The 21,035-nt window shown below is 44.3% G+C and overlaps 1 protein-coding gene across 1 annotated transcript in view; it reads left to right on the forward strand.

The window, feature by feature from the left end:
* Positions 1 to 21,035, forward strand: part of PTPN14 (protein tyrosine phosphatase non-receptor type 14) — a 158,805-nt gene that overhangs the window by 66,262 nt on the left and 71,508 nt on the right. Inside the window, exon 3 of the mRNA XM_073628385.1 lies at positions 1,907 to 2,076. Within this exon, the coding sequence (XP_073484486.1) occupies positions 1,907 to 2,076 (170 nt within the window). The remainder of the gene's footprint in view (positions 1 to 1,906; positions 2,077 to 21,035) is intronic.

The raw sequence follows: 21,035 nt of genomic DNA on the forward strand, positions 1-21,035 counted from the left end.
TATGGTTGTTGTCAGGCACTGGGAGCTGGAGGAGATGGGGAGGCAGCCTAGTCAGTGAGTAGTCGGGTGTTACTAGAGCTGCACTATTCTGGCTAAAATGAGAATCACAATTTCTTTGCTTAGAATAAAGATTACGTTTCTCTCCTGTGATTCTCGCGCCATAACATCATCTTTCACATTACACAAAAAAAATTAAAATTGGGTTTACTTTACTGTTTAGTTTTTTTTTTTTTTTTTTTTTTTTTAATTAATTGAAGTGTATTTTTTCCCAAAAAATTGCATTTGTAAGGCCGCTGTGCAAATACCGTGTGACATAAAATGTTGCAACAACCATTATTTTATTCTCTAGGGTCTCTGCTAAAAATATATATAATGTTTGGGGGTTCTAAGTAATTTTCTAGCAAACATACTGTTTTTTAACTTTATAAGAAACAAGTGTCCAGAAAAAGGTTTTAGACTTTAAGGCCCCTTTCACACATGCGGACCGTATGTCCGTATTTCATCCATCCGTTTTCGGATGAAATACGGACATACAGGCATCCCTATGGGATAGCGGGTGTCAGCGGATGTACATCCGCAAACACCCGATGTCATCCGGCTCCGCTCTCGTCTGATTCTGCGGATGGAAGAAAATCCTATTTTTCTATCCGTCTGCAGAGCGGATCGGAGGAACACGGACAGACGGTCCGTGTTCCTACGATCCCCATAGGGGAGAGCGGAGATCTGACGGGGCGGTCCCTGCACAGTGTGCGGGTCCCGCCCTGTCATCCGCCGGCTCAGCTAGGGAAAACGGAGCAATCCCCGCTGAGCAGCGGATGTTCACGGGGCGGATCAACACGGATCCGTCCCGTGTGAAAGGGGCCTTAGTGGTTAAACTTCCCTCATGCCAGACAAAGTTCATTCCTTTGATCTAAGAACAAAAAGTTACAATGTTTATAGTTCTCTACCTGCACCCAATGTTGTGAAAAACTTGGCAGACAGTGAGCAGAGAACTCTCTACACTTCCTATATGAATGAATGGGAAATTCTGCATAGAGATGGTGAGGGGGGTTTAATCGAGATCACGATTTTTTAACGATCAATCGTTCTAGGTGTTACCAGTGTAAACAAGTTACAGAGGATGGCCAGGGCGACTGCGTGCGGGCGGCAGAGGATGGCCAGGGCGACTGCGTGCGGGCGGCAGAGGATGGCCAGGGCGACTGCGTGCGGGCGGCAGAGGATGGCCAGGGCGACTGCGTGCGGGCGGCAGAGGATGGCCAGATCTCCTCTGGGTTCAGCTGCAAGGGCAAGTGACGGGTTCCAGATTTAAAGTAGATGTAAACTTTAACTGAATGACATTTTTGTTTGCTAAAGCACTGGGTATCATTACCCTAATTCACCTTTTTTATAATTAAAATACATCTCAGTGCTGCTAATCAGCCACTTTCTGTCTACAATGCACTCCAGCAATGGCTGTATGGAATTTCTCTGGGCAGGATTTCTAACACTGACAGCAGAGGAGGATGCTTGTGTAATGTGTGCTAAAACTGCCAATTGTAGCCATCAGAAGCCCCTGTGACAGGGTGACAATGCAGCAGACAGGGACGGAGTGTTGTCACCCTATAACAGGAAGTGTCTGGACAAGGACCTTCATGGCAGGATCACCAGGAACTATTTTCATAAAATCGCCAGTTTTAAAAATCTTGACATTCTAAAATGACATGCTAAAGTTTTAAACTTTCCTCATTCCATGCAAAACGTAAAAGTCTGTTTGGACTTTATTTTAGATATTGTCCAAAGCTATCAGGTTCAGCAGGCTTTTCAGACTGCTTCTGTACAGGGCTTCAGCCTCTTAACCAGCACCACAAATGATCAGTTTACACTGAGTCCAGTCTTGACCTTGATCTCCTCCTTTTTTTTTTCTCAGACCCATTTCTTTGGCCTCTGGTTTGTTGGGAAGAACCAGCAAGCACGATGGGTGGAGCTGGAGAAACCGTTGAGAAAACAGCTAGACAAGTTCTCGGTGGATCCCATGCTGTACTTTGGTGTTATGTTCTATGTGCCGAACGTTTCTTGTCTAAACCAGAGTGTCACCAGGTAGGTGAGATTTCATATCCGGAGGAGCTTACGGTTATTTTACTCTTGTCTGTCTTTATTAAAAAATATACATCTTTTAAACTTGCAAAAATATAAATTTGCATTATGAATGTTTGACTGTGGTTCCATATTTACAATCGTCTGTGCATGTATTTCCATCTCCGGAGTAGAGTAGTAGTAAGTAGTAGTTACATCATGTGGTACAAAGACATGGATAATGTACATTAAAATGAATTCCAGGTAAGGATGTCATACATAGTTACATTGGTCTCCAGGACCAATGGAGAGGGGGATTTTGGTCAGCAAATAATAAACAGGAGTTGTAACCCTTCCTTGCGCTGTAGGTAACCCAAGAGAGGTGGAGATCTACCTAAAACGTGGAAAACTGATCAAAAATGACCAGGGTGCAGCTTTTTTTTTTTTTTTTTTTTTTATTGACCTAGCAAGGCCTCAGTAAAAAGTAAAGAAGATTTGAAGAGGTCAGTGGTAAGTATCCCAGAGTGTAAGGGTCAATGGCAAGTAGTGCAGGGGTCAGTAGTAAGTAGTGCAAAGTGCAGGCGTCATTGGTAAGTATCAGTGAGTGGAAGGATCAGTGGTAAGTAGTGCAGGGTGCAGGGGTCATTGGTAAGTAATGCTAATGCAGGGGTCAGTAGTAAGTAGCGCAGAGTGCAGGGGATCAGCGGTAAGTAGCGCTAATGCAGGGATCAGTATTAAGTGGTGCAGAGTTCAGGAATCAGTGGTAACTTGTGCAGGGGTCAGTAGTGCAGATTGCAGGGGTCAGTAAATATCAGACTGTAGGGGTGGGTGGTGAGTAGCACAGAATGTAGGGTTCAGGGGTCTGTAGTAAGTAGCGCACAATGCAGGGGTCAGTAGTAAGTAGAGCAGAATGCAGGGGTCAGTGGTAAGTAGGGCAGAGTGCAGGGGTCCTTTGTAAGTATCGTAAAGTATAAAGTTCAGTAGTACGTAGTGCAGGGGTGGGTGATAAGTAGCGCAGGGGTCAGTAGGCAGTAGCGCAGAGTGTAGGGTTCAGGGGTCAGTAGTAAGTAGCACAGATTTCAGGGGTCAGTAGTAAGTAGCACAGATTTCAGGGGTCAGTAGTAAGTAGCACAGATTTCAGGGGTCAGTGGTAAGTAGGGCAGAGTGCAAGGGTCAGTAGTACATAACGCATCTCCCTCCTACAAGCAGAAAATACAACCCCCCCAGTACAAAGATCTTCCCCCACTAAGCTAAATTCACTCAGGGCACATATTCCCCTCCCCCTGTATAATAAACTCACCAGACCTCCGATGCAGTGACACCCGGCAGAGTGAGGGAGGTCCACCCCGGTCTCCTCTCAGCATTGTCATATCATATGTAAGAGCTGATGAGCAGCCTAGGACTTCCCTTGACTCTGCAATGCCTATTGCCACTCTGATCCTAAAGGCAGTAGATGGGCTCAGGAGTTGGCAGCAGGGCAGGGTGTGATCTACCCGTTATATGGCTCAGATCGATCGATCACTGATCCCCCGCTTTACACTATACCCCCCAATCCCTGTCCCTTACACTAAGGTTAGTTCTAGCAGTAAACTAATCCTTTGTTTGGCATTCTCACTGATCCACAACAAGAGTCTTGGAAAGCATTTCAGCAAAGACGAAGCTTCCTTTGTAAGGGAAGGGCTATTATTTCATTTCACGCTCTCAACAGATTTCTGGGAAGGAATAACATCTAATTGCAGAATGGCTTGTGGAATAATTATATGCATTGTAATGCATTTTTAATGATAGTCTAGTTCTGTGTGTGTATGGATAGATTTTTTTTTTTTTCTGCAAAGACATGGGACAGCCATATTTTGTGCATTACATATGCAGGTCTTCTTAAGTGTTACTAAACCCGCAACAGTAAAATCAGTCTGTATACGCAGTAAAGCATGCTTGTTATACTCACTGTGGAACCTAAGGGGCTAATCCTGCGCATTGTTTAAAAATGCTGTTTGATCCTGTCTTTTCTGATCCTCCCCTTTTACTGTCCCCAATCCATCTGCTGATATTACAGAGCCATGGAGGCACTCTGCGCATGTTCAGTTTGGTGTGTATGGCTAGAAAGGTGTTTTTTTTTTTTTTTTTCTTTTCTTCTTGGGAAGGGTGCATGTGATGGTCAGGGGTCCTGCAGCCTCATAGGACAGTCAGAGGATAATGAAAAATCCTCCAACAAGCTTTAACCAGACACTGATCGAAGTCACAAGACTGCTATATATTGCTGATGAGTTTGTTTACTAAAATGATTTGTATTTCCATGTTCTGTGTACTATGGGAGACCAGATATAGTGAATGCAGGGTCCTGGTTTTAATAACACTCTTCTGGACCAGCCACCGCAATTACACTGCGGCAGGTTGGCTCCCCTGCGTGAAACCATGTAGCTGTACGTCGGCTCGCGGGGTCCAGATAGCAGACGCGCGCGGGGGTGCCGATGCTCGTGGCCGACGGTCGCAATGAGCGATCGTGCGCAGGAGACACAGGACAGGGACGAGTGTGTATAAACACATGCTTCCCTGTTCTGACAGAAGTGACAGATCATGTGTTCCTAATAGCTAGGAACCACGATCCGTCACTTCCTCTAGTTAGTCCCCTCCCCTTCAGTTAGAATCACCTCCCAGGGAACACAGTTAACCCCTTCACCGCCCCCTAGTGTTAACCCCTTCACTGCCAGTGACATTTTTACAGTAATCAATGCATTTTTAATCGCACTGATCGAATATGTCAAAATTGTCCGATGTGTCCGCCATAATGTCGCAGTCACGATAAAAATCGCAGATCGCCGCCATTACTAGTAAAAAATAAATAAAAATGCTATAAATCTATCCCCTATTTTGTAGACGCTATAACTTTTGCGTAAACCAATCAATTTACGCTTATTGCGTTTGTTTTTGTTACCAAAAATATGTAGAAGAATACATATCGGCCTAAACTGAGGAAAAAATTAGCTTTTAAAAAAAAAATGGGGATATTTATTATAGCAAAAAGTACAAAATATTGTGTGTGTGTTTTTTTTTTTTTTTTTTTTTTTTTTTTTTTTTTTTCAAAATTGTCGCTCTTTTTTTGTTTATAGCGCAAAAAATTAAAACCGCAGAGGCGATCAAATACCACCAAAAGAAAGCTCTATTTGTAGGAAAAAAAAGAACGTTTTGTTTTGGGTACAACGTCGAACGACTGCGCAATTGCCAGTTAAAGCGACGCAGTGCCGAATTGCAAAAAAACGCTCTGGTCAGGAAGGGGGTAAATTCTTCCGGGGCTGAAGTGGTTAATAGCCCGTTGGGGGTGTTGTCTGTGCTTCATCGGTCAGGTCCGTCACAACTGACAAAAACGAAACTCTCTGTAACTAAGCTTATCTCAACAGTCATTGGGCGAGGGTGTAATCACATGACCTGTAGAGGGAGCCATTACAAAATGCAGTAGTCAAAATTTGGAACAGCAAACAAGCCGAGCAGAGGGAACAAAAGGCGCTTTTCCCCCTCAATCCACATACTGTCTTTCATCAGAAGGGGAAGCACCTACTTTTGCAGGCTCTTGCCAGCCTCTCAATCATCCAAACAAAAGGAAGAAAATGGCGCCCAATCTCTAATCTTCTGTATGTCCTATATTTCTTCTCTGGCTTACATACAAGAGATAGTAGAAGTAGCACCTCCACTACAGTGCCTTGAAAAAGTACTCATACCCCTTAAAATTTTCCACAATTTGTCATGTTACAACCAAAAACGTAAATGTATTTTATTGGGATTTTATGTAATTGACCAACACAAAGTGGCACAGGAAAATGATAAATTTTTTTCAAAATTTTTTACAAATAAACATATGAAAAGTGTGGCGTGCATTTGTATTCAGCCCCCCTGAGTCAATACTTTGATAGGAGAAGGGCAACCCAAGGTCAGGTTATGGGTATATGGGGTATCTCAGTCAATAGGCAGGGGTTTTCTTGAATCCTTTGGCTTGCTGGGAGAGCCTATATGAGGTCAGGTGATCTATGTTCTTTGCCACCCGGATTGCCGTCTGGGTGGACGTGTGTTGTCTGCCCCAGGCTGCTAGGCCAGAGATTGGGCCTATCCTGGGGGCATCTGGCTGCTAGGCTGTGTGAGGGCCTATCCAAAAGTGAGAGAGCAGGGCAGGGTTGGGATGGCGGCTTGCAGTCCAACCAGAAGTGACGGTTCTGCCGGCCGGAGAACCTGTCAATGTTCGGAAGTAGAAGGGAAGCTGTCGCCATGAAGGGACCACAGCGAGTAACTGAAGCAAGTACCGGAACCATATTCTCACCGAAAGGGCACAGTGGAGAATCGGGAAACTTCAAGTCAGGGACCCAACCAGCAGAGGATACTCTTGCAGAGCAGCCTTGTGAGTCAAGCCAGGGACAGAGCAGGTTAGCGGGGGTGAAGCTTGAGAAGTATCCGGAGTGCCAAGCTAGGGACCCAGCAGAGAAGCAGGGGTGACGCTTGAGGGGATACCACCGCAAACCTTGGAGGAGCTCAAGGGATTCATAGTCAGTGAATCGGAGGGTCTAGTGAGAGACCGGGAGCTCAGTGTTGAACTACAAGGAGCAGTTGTAGTGGAGCTGAAAGAACTGTTACGTTTGAGTTAGGAACTGTTAAAGGACTGTTGCCATAGGAGACAGCATTCCTGCAAGTGCAGATGTGGCTTCTTGCTGGGGCTTTTCCCTGCACGACTGTCCCCCTATTGAAGTCTCGGAGTCTGACAATTGAGTTTGTGGAGTGCACGACTAATAGTTGCCCGGTTTGACAGATTCTCCCACCTGAGCTGTGGATCTCTGCAGCTCCTCCAGAGTTACCATGGGCCTCTTGGCTGCTTCTCTGAATAATGTTCTCCTTGCCAAGCCTGTCCGTTTAGGTGGACGGCCATGTCTTAGTAGGTTTGCAGGTGTGTCATACTCTTTCCATTTTCGGATGATGGATTGAACAGTGCTCTGTGAGATGTTCAAAGCTTGGGAATTTTTTTTATATCTTAACCCTGCTTTAAACTTCTTCACAACTTTCTCCCTGACCTGTCTGGTGTGTTCCTTGGCCTTCATGATACTGTTTGTTCACTTTGTGTTGGTCTATCACATAAAATCCCAGTAAAATACATTTAAGTTTTTGGTTGTAACATGACAAAATGTGGAAAATTTCAAGGGGTATAAATACTTTTTCAAGGCACTGTATGCCTTGCATGTAAGCCAGAGAAGAAATTAAGGACATTTAGAGGTTGGTGACTTTGGTGCTGTTTTTTTCTTTTTGTTCAGCAAAGGTGTAAAAGTCATAGAAATTATTATTTTTGGTAAAGGTTTCTGTAACTGAAAGACCCCAGATAGATTTTCATATTCTGGGTTCTTTTTTTTTTCTATGTCCACTAAACGCAGGTGCCCTGTGCTTCCTGCCATACAAGTTGAAGTGGTTATAAAGGCTCCCCACCCCAAATAAAAGGTTATACTTGCCTGCTCTGTGCCAATGGTATCGCACAGAGCTATCTTTTACCTCCCCCTGGGGTCCCCCATTTACGATGTCCACTTCCCCTCTTCTGCATGTGCATGTGCACTCGTGCGGGTATTCTCCCAAGCCAGGCTGAGTGTGTCCATAGACTAACACAACCCGGCTCAGCCCCGCTCTCTCCTCACAAGATTTGATTTACAGCAGCCCAATCATTGCCCAATCACAAGGTAGGGATTGGGAGGAGAAATACCTAGGTGCAGCGATCACTGCAGAGTGTCCTCCACCCTCCGTAGTCGGTATATAGCAAAAAGAAGAGCCGGCAACTCTGGTATCCGTGTTGAAATCTTTATAGGCTACATGGAAGTGACATTAAAAAAGAGCTAACTTGTTTCGGTCAGTAGCCTTAATCACACATACTGAAAGTCAGGACATATATACATACCCCACCCATATACAAATTGATAAAACTATTCAAAGCAAGATCAGGTAGGAAAGCAAGGAAAGCAGTGCTGGGCAACAATGGGACTTTCTAAAGGACAGATATAAGAAAGACCCATTGTTTCCCAGCACTGCTTTCCTTGTTTTCCTACCTTATCTTGATTTAAATAGTTTTTTTTTATCAATTTGTATATGGGTGGGGTATGTATATATGTCCTGACTTTTTCAGTATGTAATATACTGTGATTAAGGCTACTCGCCGGAATGCTCTTTTAATGTCACTTCCATGTAGCCAATAAAGATTTCAACATGGATGCCAGAGTTGTCGGCTCTTCTTTTCGTAATGTACTAACTACAGTGGAAGGAAACCTGTGAGTTAAAGTGAAACTGCTGCAGATTAAGATCAGGTCCCCTCCCCAGGGCTGTGCTGTGAGACGGAGCTGTGTATATCTTAGAAAAGGATGAACAGAAACGCAAATCCTTTGGCAGGTTTGTGTATTTAGCTATTTGCCTGAAGTTCAGCTTAAGAGCCCTTTCACACAGAGCCGCCCATAGCATCGGCGGTAAAACGCCGCTATTTTTAGCGGCGTTTTACCGTCGGATTATCGGCGCATTTTGGCCGCTAGCGGGGTGCTTTTAACCCTCCGCTAGCAGCCGAGAAAGGGTTAAAACCGCCCGCAATGCGCCGCAATAGTGGCATTTTGCCGGCGGTATCCCATCGCTGCCCCATTGATTTCAATGGGGAGCAACTGTGGAGGAGCGGTAAACACACCGCTCCTTCACCACTCCAAAGAAGCCGCTGATGAATTTTACTTCCTCTTTTTTCCCCTGCAAAGTAAAAAAAAAAAGGGGGGCTAGTATGTATCGCATACTAGCCCATTATGTGACACTTACCTGCAAACGAAGCTCATATTGTCCCCGCTGGTGGCCGCCTCTATCTTCGCCCCTCTTCCTTACTGGGCCGCAGACTCCAGCTCTGTGACTGGCCGGAGTGGCGTAACGTTACTCCTGCGCATGCACATGGGAGCCGCCGGTCACGGCACTTGCTAGTGAAGAAATGGCACAGTGGGCCGTTTCTTCACAGCGCATGTGCCAATGACGTCTGCGCAAGCGTATATGGTAAATATCTCCTAAACCATGCAGGTTTAGGAGATACCCTATTTGCCTGCATATAACACGCACAGGTGTATAACACGCACCTTCATTTTAGGAGGGAAGTTTCAGGAAAAAAACTTTAAAGATCTTTGAAGCAAAATAAGGGTCAGTGCCCATCAATGCAGCCTCACCATTGCCCATCTGCAGCCTGATCAATGCCAATCTGCAGCCTGATCAATGCCCATATGCAGCCTCAACATTGCCATGAATGCAGCCTGATCAATGCCACCTGCAGCCTCACAATTGCCCATCAATGCAGCCTGATCAATGCCCATTTACAGCCTCACAATTGCCCATCATTACAGCTTGATTAATGCCAATCTGCAGCCTGATCAGTGCCCATCTGCAGCCTCACCTCAGATTACTGCTGCCTCAGACAGGACAGGACGAGCGCCGTCAGATTACATACAGCGAGAATCTCCTGTTTACTCGGCGGCCTCTTTAATACAAAGTCACGCCTCCTGGTCCGGCTTCTATGATAGACAGAACACTGGTCCAATGCCGGCCCAGGAGACGGGACTTCCTATTACCGCTGAGTAAATTCTCGCTGTATGTAATCTGATGGCGCTCGTCCCGCCCCTTCCCCATTCCCTCCTAGGCAGCCCAAATTGCAGTATCGGCGTAGAACACGCACACGCTATTTGTACCCGATTTTCAGGGTGAAAAAGTGCAGGTTATACGCCAATAAATACAGTATTTACAGTACCTACAGGTAAGCCTTATTCTACAAGTGGTGCAACAGGGTTTACAACCACTTTAAGTGGAGTATACCTTTTTTTTTTTTCTTGGGCAGATTCTATCACTGATTAAGGCCTTTATGGATTTATATATTTACCTATTACAGGTACTTATATACTGTAACGCCCTCAATAAATGCAGCACTTTATAAGCAATATTGAAATACTTTTATAGCTTCCTTTTTAATATTGGAACTGTTGAGAGGAATGCAACTTTACCCGGGGCTGATACGTGCATTGTTGGTGAATTCGGGTCTTTACAAGCATTTTGAATGAGATTATCCTTGTGTATTGTGTCCCCTACAAACCGCAAACTGAACAATCCCCATTGAAGCCATGCAAATCAGTCCCAACGCGGATGGTGGCGATTCTTTCCTCGCCGCGTACTACAGATTAGCTCTGATGAAATTATAGGTTGCAATGAAGGGAATGCCTTGTGCTGCCGATCCTCTCCCTGTAATTTGCTCTAATGAATGCGGAGGTTGGAGGGCAGAAAGTTAACTTCAGGTTGAAGCTTGCTGTCTCCTGCGAGCGTGCTGCTACTGGCTTCTCCTCGCATAGTTCAGGTGGAAGGTTTATTTTTTAACAAATAGTGGCCTTTTAGGGTGAAAAAAAAAATAAGAATGCTCCGTCCCTCTCTGCAAAGGCAAACACTAAGATTCCAGCCTGACTGCTGGAAATAGTCTTTGTTTATTCTGGAATACAAGCAGACGGCTGTAGGGAAGGCAGGATCGGCACAGAGAAGCGTGTTAAAAAATGCCTGCATGCCTTGGCAAGACTTGGCTGAGCAGGCCAGAGACACGAATGGAGAACGCAGTGCTGAACTGAGCTTTTGGAAGATACCCAGACATGAGTGCCTTGCTTTTAAAGCTGAAGTTTAATCTGCTTATACAGTGCCTTGAAAAAGTATTCATACCCCTTGAAATTTTCCACATTTTGTCATGTTACAACCAAAAACGTAAATGTATTTTATTGGGGTTTTAGGGGATAGAACAATACAAAGTGGCACATAATTGTGAAGTGGAAGGAAAATGATAAATGGTTTTCCAATTTTTTTTTTTTTTTTTACAAATATGTGAAAAGTGTGGCGTGCATTTGTATTCAGCCCCCCTGAGTCAATACTTTTGTAGAACCACCTTTCACTGCAATTACAGCTGCAAGTCTTTTTGGGGATGTCTCTACATTTTTGCCCATTCTTCTTTGCAAAATAGCTCAAGCTCTCTGGATGGAGAACGTCTGTGAGCAGCAATTTTCCAGTCTTGCCACAGATTCTCAATTGGATTTGGGTCTGGACTTTGACTGGGCCATTCCAACACATCAATATGCTTTGATCTAAGCCAGGGGTTCTCAACCCTGTCCTCAAGTACCCCCAACGGGCCATGTTTGCAGGTTTTCCTTTACCTTGCACAGGTGCTTTAAATCGAAGTCAGTGGCTTGGTATTTTGGACAGCTATTTTATCTAAGAGAAATTCCCAAAACATTGGCTGTTGGGGGTATTTGAGGAGAGGGTTGAGAACCACTGATCTAAAACATTCCGTTGTAGCTCTGGCTCTATGTTTAGGGTCGTTGTCCTGCTGGAAGACGAACCTCAGCCCCAGTCTCAAGTCTTTTGCAGACTATAACAGGTTTTCTTCTAAGATTGCCCTGTATTTGGCTCCATCCATCTTCCCATCAACTCTGACCAGCTTCCCTGTCCCTGCGGAAGAAAGGCATCCCCACAACATGATGCTGCCACCACCATGTTTCACAGTGGGGATGGTGTGTTCAGGGTGATGTGCAGTGTTGGTTTTCTTCCACACACAGTGTTTTGCTTTTAGGCCAAAAAGTTTCATTTTGGTCTCATCTGTCCAGAGCACCTTCTTCCACGTGTTTGCTGTGTCCCCTGCATGGCTTTTTTCAAACTGCAAAAGGGACTTTTTATGGCTTACTTTCAACAATGTCTTTCTTCTTGCCACTCTTCCATAAAGGCCATATTTGTGGAGAGCACGACTAATAGTTGTCCTGTGGACAGATTCTCCCACTCAAGCTGTGGATCTTTTCAGCTCCCCTAGAGCTACCATGGGCTGCTTCTCTGATTGATCCTCTCCTTAACCGGCTTGTCCATCTGGGTGGACGGCCATGTCTTGGTAGGTTTGCAGTTGTGCCATACTTTCCATTTTCGGATGATAGATTGAACAGTGCTTTGTGAAATGTTCAAACTCCAAAGCTTGGGATTTTTTTTTTATAACCTAAACCAGCTTTAAACTTCTCCACAACTTTATCCCTGACCTGTTGTGTTCCTTGGCCATCATGATGTTTGTTCACTAAGGTTTTCTAAAACCTGGGAGCTTCACAGAACAGCTGTATTTATACTGTAGTTACTAATTATTTGACTTCTGAAGGCATTGGGTTCCACTAGATTTTGGTTAGGGGTATCAGAGTAAAGGGGGCTGAATACAAATGCACGCCTCACTTCAGATTATTTATTTGTGAAAAATTTGAAAAACCATTTATCATTTTCCTTCCACTTCACATTTACGTGCCACTTTCTGTTGGTCTATCACATAAAAACCCAATACAATACATTTTACGTTTTTTGGTTGTAACATGTAAAATGTGGAAAATTTCAAGGGGTATGAATACTTTTTCAAGGCACTGCATGTTGCTCTTCCCTGGTTTCTCCTTTCCTACCCCTTCAAAGTACTAATGAAATTGCTAAATAAAACCTTTTACGTTTTGATTACATGCCTTGTTTGGGAGCCGATAACATGACCAGACCAGAGAATAGGTAAGGAGAGACATCTTCCCTCGACAGCAGGAGTCTCCAAACTTTCTAAACAAAGGGCCAGTTTACTTCCTTCAGACTTTAGGGGGCCCAGACTGTGGCCAGCGGGAGTAGAAAATGTCCTGGTGTCAGTGGGAGTAAATATCGCCATATCTTTAGTGGAAGGAATAGTGCTTCATCATTGGTGTTAGTAGGTGGAAAGGTGCCCATCACTTGTATCGGTGGGAGGAATAGTTCCCCCATCATTGGTGCCAGTGGGTGGAAGGGTGCCCATCACTTGTATCGGTGGGAGGAATAGTGCCCCATCATTGGTATCAGTGGGAGGAATAGTGAACAGTCATTGGTGTCAATAGGTGGAAGGGTGCCCATCACTGGTATCAGTGGGAGGAATAGTGCCCCATCATTGGTATCAATGGTTGGAAGGGTGCCCATCATTGGTATCACTGGGGGGAATGTTGCCCCGTCATTGGTGTCAGTAGGTAAGAGGGTGCCCATCACTGGTAGCGGTGGGAGGAATAGTGTCCCATTGTTGGTGTAAGTGGGAGGAACAGTGCCCCATCATTGGTATCAGTGGGAGAAATGGTGCCCCATTGTTGGTGAAAGCACATTTTCTGTTTTGCCAGCAATAGTACAGAGAGGAGGAGAGAGCTGGGAGGATGTGCGGGTAGAGTTCTCTGCCTCCGCTCTATACACAGGAGCATTGCCAACATTGGGCTGTTGCCACGGCACTGGCATCACCCCAGGTTGCTTTGTCCCCCCCTGTTGAAAAATATTGGACTATGAGCTGTGTAGTGTGCATAGAACAATGTACATGACCGCAACTAGTGTACCCTGCTCATTCCAAACAAAAGTGAAATGGAGAATGTGAGGTTTAGGAGCTCACCGAGGGTGTTGCAAGGAGGCATAAGAAAACCGCAAGAAACGATTTAATGAAAAATAGATTACCGGGCCATTAGGTAGTGGATGTGTATGGATCATATGCGGAGAATATTGTTTAGTGCCAGCTGAAGAGCTGCAAAGAGGAGGGTGCAGGAACAATGCAGAGGAGTCACAAGACCCTATAGAAGAGACACAATGACACCATTTTCTGGTCTTGGCTGGCAGCCTGAACAGTTTAATAAATGCTTATTATATAAACCAGACAACATGCCGCCATCAATAGCACTTTCTTTTTTTAGGTTTTGCCAAATTAACCCCATGATGGAAGAGGAGCCGCCTGTACAAATATGTCTTCCTTCTTCATCAGACGCTGTGATGTCTGAATACGGCCCTGGTGGTCACCAATTGCAGAGGTGACACCACAGATTGGGCTACAGATGTAAATTGGTTATTGATTCACAGGGAGGAAATGAGCCATCAGGTGCCCGCTACCCTCCACCCTGCCGTGTTATCACTACCTGGACCTGTTCTGTATTTTCTCCAACCCTGCCGGCTCTTTCAACTGTGAAATCATTCATTTAGAGTGCTCTGAAGCTCTCCGGCCTCCCCCTTTAATGCATGCATTCCTGGTCGCTCCCACGGAAATTGTGCAAAACGCGCCAGCCTGTATCGGATTCCTCGCATGTTTCTTGTAGTCTCGCTGGTTGAAGTCGATATTTATTAGTTAACGTTTCATTGACCGTAAAATGTTTCTGATAAACAACCTGCCAGCCTTTCTGCTAGACCGGGTTCGGGGTTAATCCAGAAGCTTAGTGTACAGGAAACTTCCCATCTTCAGATGATGATAAAAGAACTCTGTACAGTATGTATGTATATATGTGTATGCTGTGCATTTAGTCCTTTTTTCTCTTAAACATTTTTTAGTGGGGAATAGTTGCAGCTTTTTATTACTGTCTGGGTCCCCCTTGGGAAGATTCTCCTAACTTCCTGTCTTAACACAACAGGAAGTAAGATGGTGTCCCACATATATACAGTTCTTGTGTCCTTTATTGGAAAAGGTTTTATTCTGTTATATTGATAACTGTAAAAGTAGGGATATTCTGCCCAACTAGTCACCAGGACAAACATGGGCAGGGGTAATGGGTATCTGTTCTGTTTCAAATGCTGCTTTATGCATTGACATATACCTCCTTAGATCCAGGCTGTCCAGACAGTATAGTCACCTGCTGACTTGGCACCATCCATAGACGGCTTCACTCTTCAATAACCACTTCAGCCGTCGTTGGGAGTTTGTGCTGTTTTACCAGGATGATGCCTGCGGCTGCAGACATCATCCTAGTACTGTTTTTTTTTTTTTTTTTTTTTTTTTTTTTTAAGAGCTGGCGGTTGGCTGTCTTTTAAAAGCAGTTCTAACGGCTAACCAGCCGCTGGATTGCTTTTACAAGCAGCAAAAAGGGGACGCGGCTGTGCCAGGATCTTCCGTCCCACCAGGAGTTGCTTCTGCCAGCTGATCATAGAGCCCAGCAAGGAGGACCCATTTGGCTTTGTTGGGCTCTATGATATAGCAACCCGGAAGCAATGACATCACATCACTTCCGGGTTACCCAAATGCAAACAGCAACATTGGTTATATCAAATGCTTTTGATTTTTAAAAATCTTGGTGTGATCAAATGCTTTTAGGGCAGAAGAGGGATCTAGGGTCTTATAGACTCCAGATCTCTCCATAAAGAGTACCTGTCACATGCCTATTGCTGTCACAAGGGACGTTCAAATTCCTTGTGACAGCAGTAAAAGTGATAAAAAAAGAAAAATATATTAAAGCAGCAGTGTAAAAAAATAAATAAATATGTTAAAAAAAGTAAAGTGCCCTCTTCCCCCTGTGCTTGCATGCAAGGGCAAACAGCGATCGTCCCACACATGGGTGGTATCACTGTGAGCTTCAGATCACAGGCAGTAATTCTAGCACCAGACCTCCTCTGTAAATCTAAAGTGGTAACCTGTAAAGGCTTTTAAAGCGTCGCCTATGGATAGTAACATTTCCATTGATTGTTGCCATTGCATGGGCGTGTGCAATTTTAAAGCGTGACATGTTTGGTATCTATTTGCTCAGGGTAACATCATCTTTTATACATTACCAAAAATTTGGGTTATGTAATGTGTTTTTTGAATATTAATGCCAAAAAGTGTGTTCTTTCCACAAAAAATTGCATTTGATAAATTACTGCGCAAATACTGTGTGACGTAAAAAAAAATTGCAAAACCCACCCATTTTATTCTCTGGGGCCTTTGCTTTAAAAAATATATAATGTTTGAGGTCTCTAAGATATTTTCTAGCAAAAAATACTGATTGTCACAAAAAGGTGCCAGAAAAGGCCTGGTGTTCAAGTGGATAAGACAGTAGTTGAATCCTACACATCTTTATATGAGCTAATTGCAGAAGAGAGGAGGATTTTTTTTTTTTTCCCAGTCTTTTTGAAGTGTAAGAAGACAATGACTTTCCCAAGCCCCCTCTCTGTCATTAACTGACACTGTCTGAGGGCACATGGAAGAAATGGGGAGGGTCTAACAAGGACTAATGCAGGCCATACATGGGTCAAATTCTGAACGAATTTGCTTTTGAAAATCCGAAATTCCGTGTGTTTTGTGATCCGATGGTGCCACCATTGATTTCAAAATTCGACCAACCAAGCCTTCAATTTCACCTCATTTTGCTACAGTAAAGAATTTTCGTGGCTGGAAATCTCTTCTGTCTGGGAATTTTCTTTTTTAAAAATTATATTTCTCACGTGATTCTCCCATCATTGATTCGAAAATCGTTTTTCAAAGAATTTCCAACATGCCCGATCACTCATATTCGATGGCCTCACAAAAATCGGCTGTTGCTGCAACCCACTAATGGTGCGAAATTCAAATTCCACCCATCTATGTCCGGCTTAAAGCGGAAATTCAGCCATTTTTTCAACTTTACATCTATTAAATCTTCAGCCCTTGTAGCTTTAACTTTGGATAGTAAAACATTTTTTTCTGCTAGTAAATACCTTATACAGCCCACTTCCTGTTTCTTGTCTAGTCATTAGCCTAGGCTTATGACATCAGCTCTCTCTCGCTCTCTCTCGCTCTCGCTCGCTCTCGCTCGCTCTCGCTCGCTCTCGCTCTTATGACTCAATGAGAGCTGGAGGTGTGCCTCCGTGTAAATCCAGGAAGTGAACAGGCAGCAGCTTCAGCTGCCCACAGTTATAATGGTTGCAGCCAGACTTAGTGGAGGGAGATTTCTACAGCAAGTTCAGAATCACAGTATATATAAATAATATGCAAAGTGGCTGGAGGGAAGCTTCAGAATGGCAAAGATGTTTTTATTACAAATTATGTGCGCAGACTGCAGTCCCTCTTTAAATTAACTAGCACAAAGCAAGAGTGGAAGGCAGAGGAAGATGAAGATACTAAAATCACATTAGTAAACTAGTTGCCGTGGCCCAAAACTACCACTAGATGTCGGCATGCTACAAAAAAAAATTATAACCTCAGGCAGTATAATGCAAGACATAAAAAATGTATTAAAATGGGCGCAGAAAAGTATCAGTAAAAACAGACAGGGGCTCAATCCTTTCTCCAGTACAAAAACTAGAAAAAAAAAGTATTCGGTTCTGTAATACTGAACTCCATGTAAATCACTAAATACCCAGATAAAATACATACAAGAGCTCTTTTACCTGCCCAGGCATATGTCCATCCAGCACTGAGATTTACACAGCTCTGCCATTCGGAACAGTCCTGTCTGACAGGGCAGGGGCAGTCCAGTGTGCATGAGGCCTAAAACAATGGCAGGTAAATGGGACAGTATACACCAGTATGTGAGCATTACATCAAGAATTTTAGGGCATGCCACGCTCTGCGGGGTTCACTGCAACCTTGAAGTCTATTGCAACTGACCACACTGGTGTTAACTATGCCATTGGAAACCATATACCCTACTTTCCATGCGTTTTTGATGCAGAAGAAAAATGCACTGGACTGCATGTGGTGTGAACTGGCCCTAAAACCAGAGGTGTTGCTTGGGCAGTGTTTGTTACATCGTAGCACATGTAAATCGCCTTCTAAATACAGAATAACGCAATAGCCGAGTCGGCCCGTGTTTGTCATTTTGGAGTTGTGCCCATGATGTGACGGAGGCCTTTGATTGTTTACATTCAGTCTGCGGGGGCTGTACGGCTGGCCTAAGAACGGACGGCTAGTGCCGGTACATCTGACAACCCTCTAATGTCTGCTTGACAGCTTTAGCATTTGTTTTGAAAGGTTTCAGCCACTGCATTAGAATGTCCGATCTCAGTATCTACAGAAGACAAACAGGCAAGCAAAATGTGCTGAAACCCGTTCAGCACAATAAATAGTGGATGTGTAGGGGGGTTTTCCTTCTTAGAGCTGGAGGTTCACTTCATTGGTTTTATTGTTGCATGGAGATGTTTTCCCAAAGGCTCCGTTCACATCTAGGCGTTGCTGTTTTTCAGGCATTTTTCAGGCGTGTTTGCAGAGTTTTGCAGCGTTTTTGTACAGGAGTTTTTAAGGTTTAAAGGGTCACCAATGTAAAAGCAGTAAGGCCCCATACACACCTGAGCGTTTTGTAGCTTGAAGCCTGAAGCTACAAAACGCTGGAGGGGAAAAAAAAAAAAAATCAATGATTGTCTTTGGAGATGGTTCACATCTCCACTCCAAAACGCCTGAAGCTCAAACAAGTTCTGGAACTTTTTTTTTTTTTTAAAGCAGATTTGGGCATTTTACTGCTTTTTACATTGGTGACCTTTTGACCTGCACAAAAACGCACCAAAATTGCGGTAAAGTCTCACGACTTTCTGCCTGAGAACGCTACACTCAGGTGTGAATGGAGCCTAAAATGACTGTAATATGCCAAGAAAGCTCATGTACTTTTTTGAGCGACGGGCGTTTTTGCTTGAGGCTCCATACACATACTGCAGCTGCTGGCTTTTAACAATAGACACTTACCTGTCTTGGAGTCCATTGATGTCGGCACCGCAGCTGTTTCCATCAGCTGTCGGATGCTGCCACTGCCATTGCGGGTAAGGGTACCTGGCAGTGTAGCCTTACGGCTTCATACCGGAAACCCTATTGCTCATGCGCGAGGCCCTGCTCCTCCCTCCTACTTGCCCGGCGACAGGGAGAGGAGGAGGAGGGAGCCCCACGGTGATTTCACGGGCCGCGGAAGTGGGAACAGGATACCTGTCAAGGACAGATATCCTGTCCCCCCTCACCCCCGAAAGGTGCCAATTGTGGCACCGGAGGGGGGAGAGGAGACAAATGAGCGGAAGTTCCACTTTTGGGTGGAACTCCGCTTTAATGCAGAACTTTACTCATAACCAATTGATAAAAAAAAAAGTTCTTTAGCATTGAACACACATTCCACATTAATAATAATGCTACCAAAATTAGTGTGTTCTATAATTTGCCTCCAGTGTCGTTCCTGTTTCTTCTTGCCAAAGGCTGCCATTTTGCTGAAGCCCAGAGCCCCTGGGCAGCAGTGAACCTTTAGGTTGTTAGCAGATTGGTCTCTTGATTTTTGTCAGTGGCAAAAATCGAAAGCAACTGAGCATGTGAAGAGCAGTATAGGTACTCATTTTTAATGTTTTACATAGCTAAACCGGTAAAAAGGGGTCAGCCTGAAGTGATCTAGCAGGACTTAGTGTTACTGCACTTGATAGTACAGAGCCTTGGGGACACTCTGCACATGCTCAGTTTGGTGTGTATTGCTAGAGTTTTTTTTTCCTTCTTTGGAGGGTGCATGTGATCACCAATAAGCACTGTCCGGACAGAGGGTCAGGGGTCCTGCAGCCTCATAGGACAGTCAGAGGAGAATGAAAACTCTTCCTACAAGCTTTAACTAGACACTGATAGAAGTCACAAGGCTGCTGTATACTGCTGATGAGAAAAGGTATTTAGTAGTTTATTTTTACTAAAATAATTGTATTTCCATGTTCTGTGCACTGTGGGAGAGCAGATATAGTGAATGCAGGCTGCTGGGTTTAGTAACACTTTAAAGTGATAAACACACACACTTTAATTTACATTGCCCCTTCTTGTTCCGTATGTGGATGATGGCACTGTAATTATTTTAATTAAAAAAAAAACTCTAATTACCTTTTTCCTAATCGATATACAGCTGTCACATGGCCCAGATCTTTCCCAGCCTGTTTGCAGGGAGAATTTTGTCCTCTGCTGCTGGTCACATGTTCAAAAAAACAAAAAAAAAAAAAACCAGCCTTTGAAATAAACTGCTCAGATGTGATGGGAAGGAAATGCTTAGCATGGAAACTCACTGAAAACTGAGCATGTGCAGAGTTGCCACCACCGCTGCAAAATCCCTAGCTGAATTGGGGTCCTGGACAGAAGGAGACGATAGAGAGCCGCAGGATCAACCAGGTTTGTTTTTTTTTTTTTCCAGAATACAGAAAACGAATCTTATAGTGACTATGTACAGCATGTAATACACAAATTGATTGTTTTTTATGATGTGGGTTTAGTGACATTTTAATTTTCTGACTAAAGTTCCACTTTAAGCTGGGCATACATCGGTAGAATTAAATTGGGGGGAATAGCTCCATCCACCTCGCTTGCATGGATGGAGGAATCATTCTATATAAAGTATAAATGTATGTCTGTAAAAGTCATTTTAAAGGTTTAAAGAAAGTCGATAGAACCTTTAAAAGCTTTGTAAGGGCTCATCTACACTAGCACCCTTGCCTCACCTCTGAAAAGTGATCCACGCCAGGTCACATTTTTTAGAGGGATGATGACAGGCAACTGGGAGGTAATAAAATCACCTCCTCACCACCTGTTTCAACTCTGAAGATCCTACACCACAACTGTGTGCATTTCATGTGGTTGAAGGGAGCTGAAGAGCAGCCCCATTCAGCGACTAACGTGGCACCGGGTATAATACAGTACATGCATGTCTATAAACCTGCCTAGCCACTGTGATGGCTATTAGTTGTGGTAAACCTGTGGATGAAACTCCAATTTTTACACCCCTTCACCCATCACACCACCCCGGCCACAAATGTGAACAAGCCCTAAAAGCTAGCTGTACACACTTCTGTTGTTGATAAATAGGTGTATGTGGGTGTAAATGTAATGTACAATATTGAGGTTGCAGGGCGGTCAGTGATCAGCATGTAGTGGCATGTCAGTCAGTGATTAGTATGTAGTTGCAGGGTGGTCAGTGTTCAGTATGTAGTGGCAGGGCGGTCAGTGATCAGTATGTAGTGGCAGGGCGGTCAGTGATCGGTATGTAGTGGCGGTCAGTGATCGGTATGTAGTGGCGGTCAGTGATCGGTATGTAGTGGCGGTCAGTGATCGGTATGTAGTGGCGGTCAGTGATCGGTATGTAGTGGCGGTCAGTGATCGGTATGTAGTGGCGGTCAGTGATCAGTATGTAGTGGCGGTCAGTGATCAGTATTTAGTGGCGGTCAGTGATCAGTATTTAGTGGCGGTCAGTGTTCAGTATGTAGTGGCAGGACAGTCAGTG

The sequence above is a fragment of the Aquarana catesbeiana genome, linkage group LG04 (assembly GCF_042186555.1).
Source record: "Aquarana catesbeiana isolate 2022-GZ linkage group LG04, ASM4218655v1, whole genome shotgun sequence".
In the NCBI taxonomy this organism is placed as follows: Eukaryota; Metazoa; Chordata; class Amphibia; order Anura; family Ranidae; genus Aquarana; species Aquarana catesbeiana.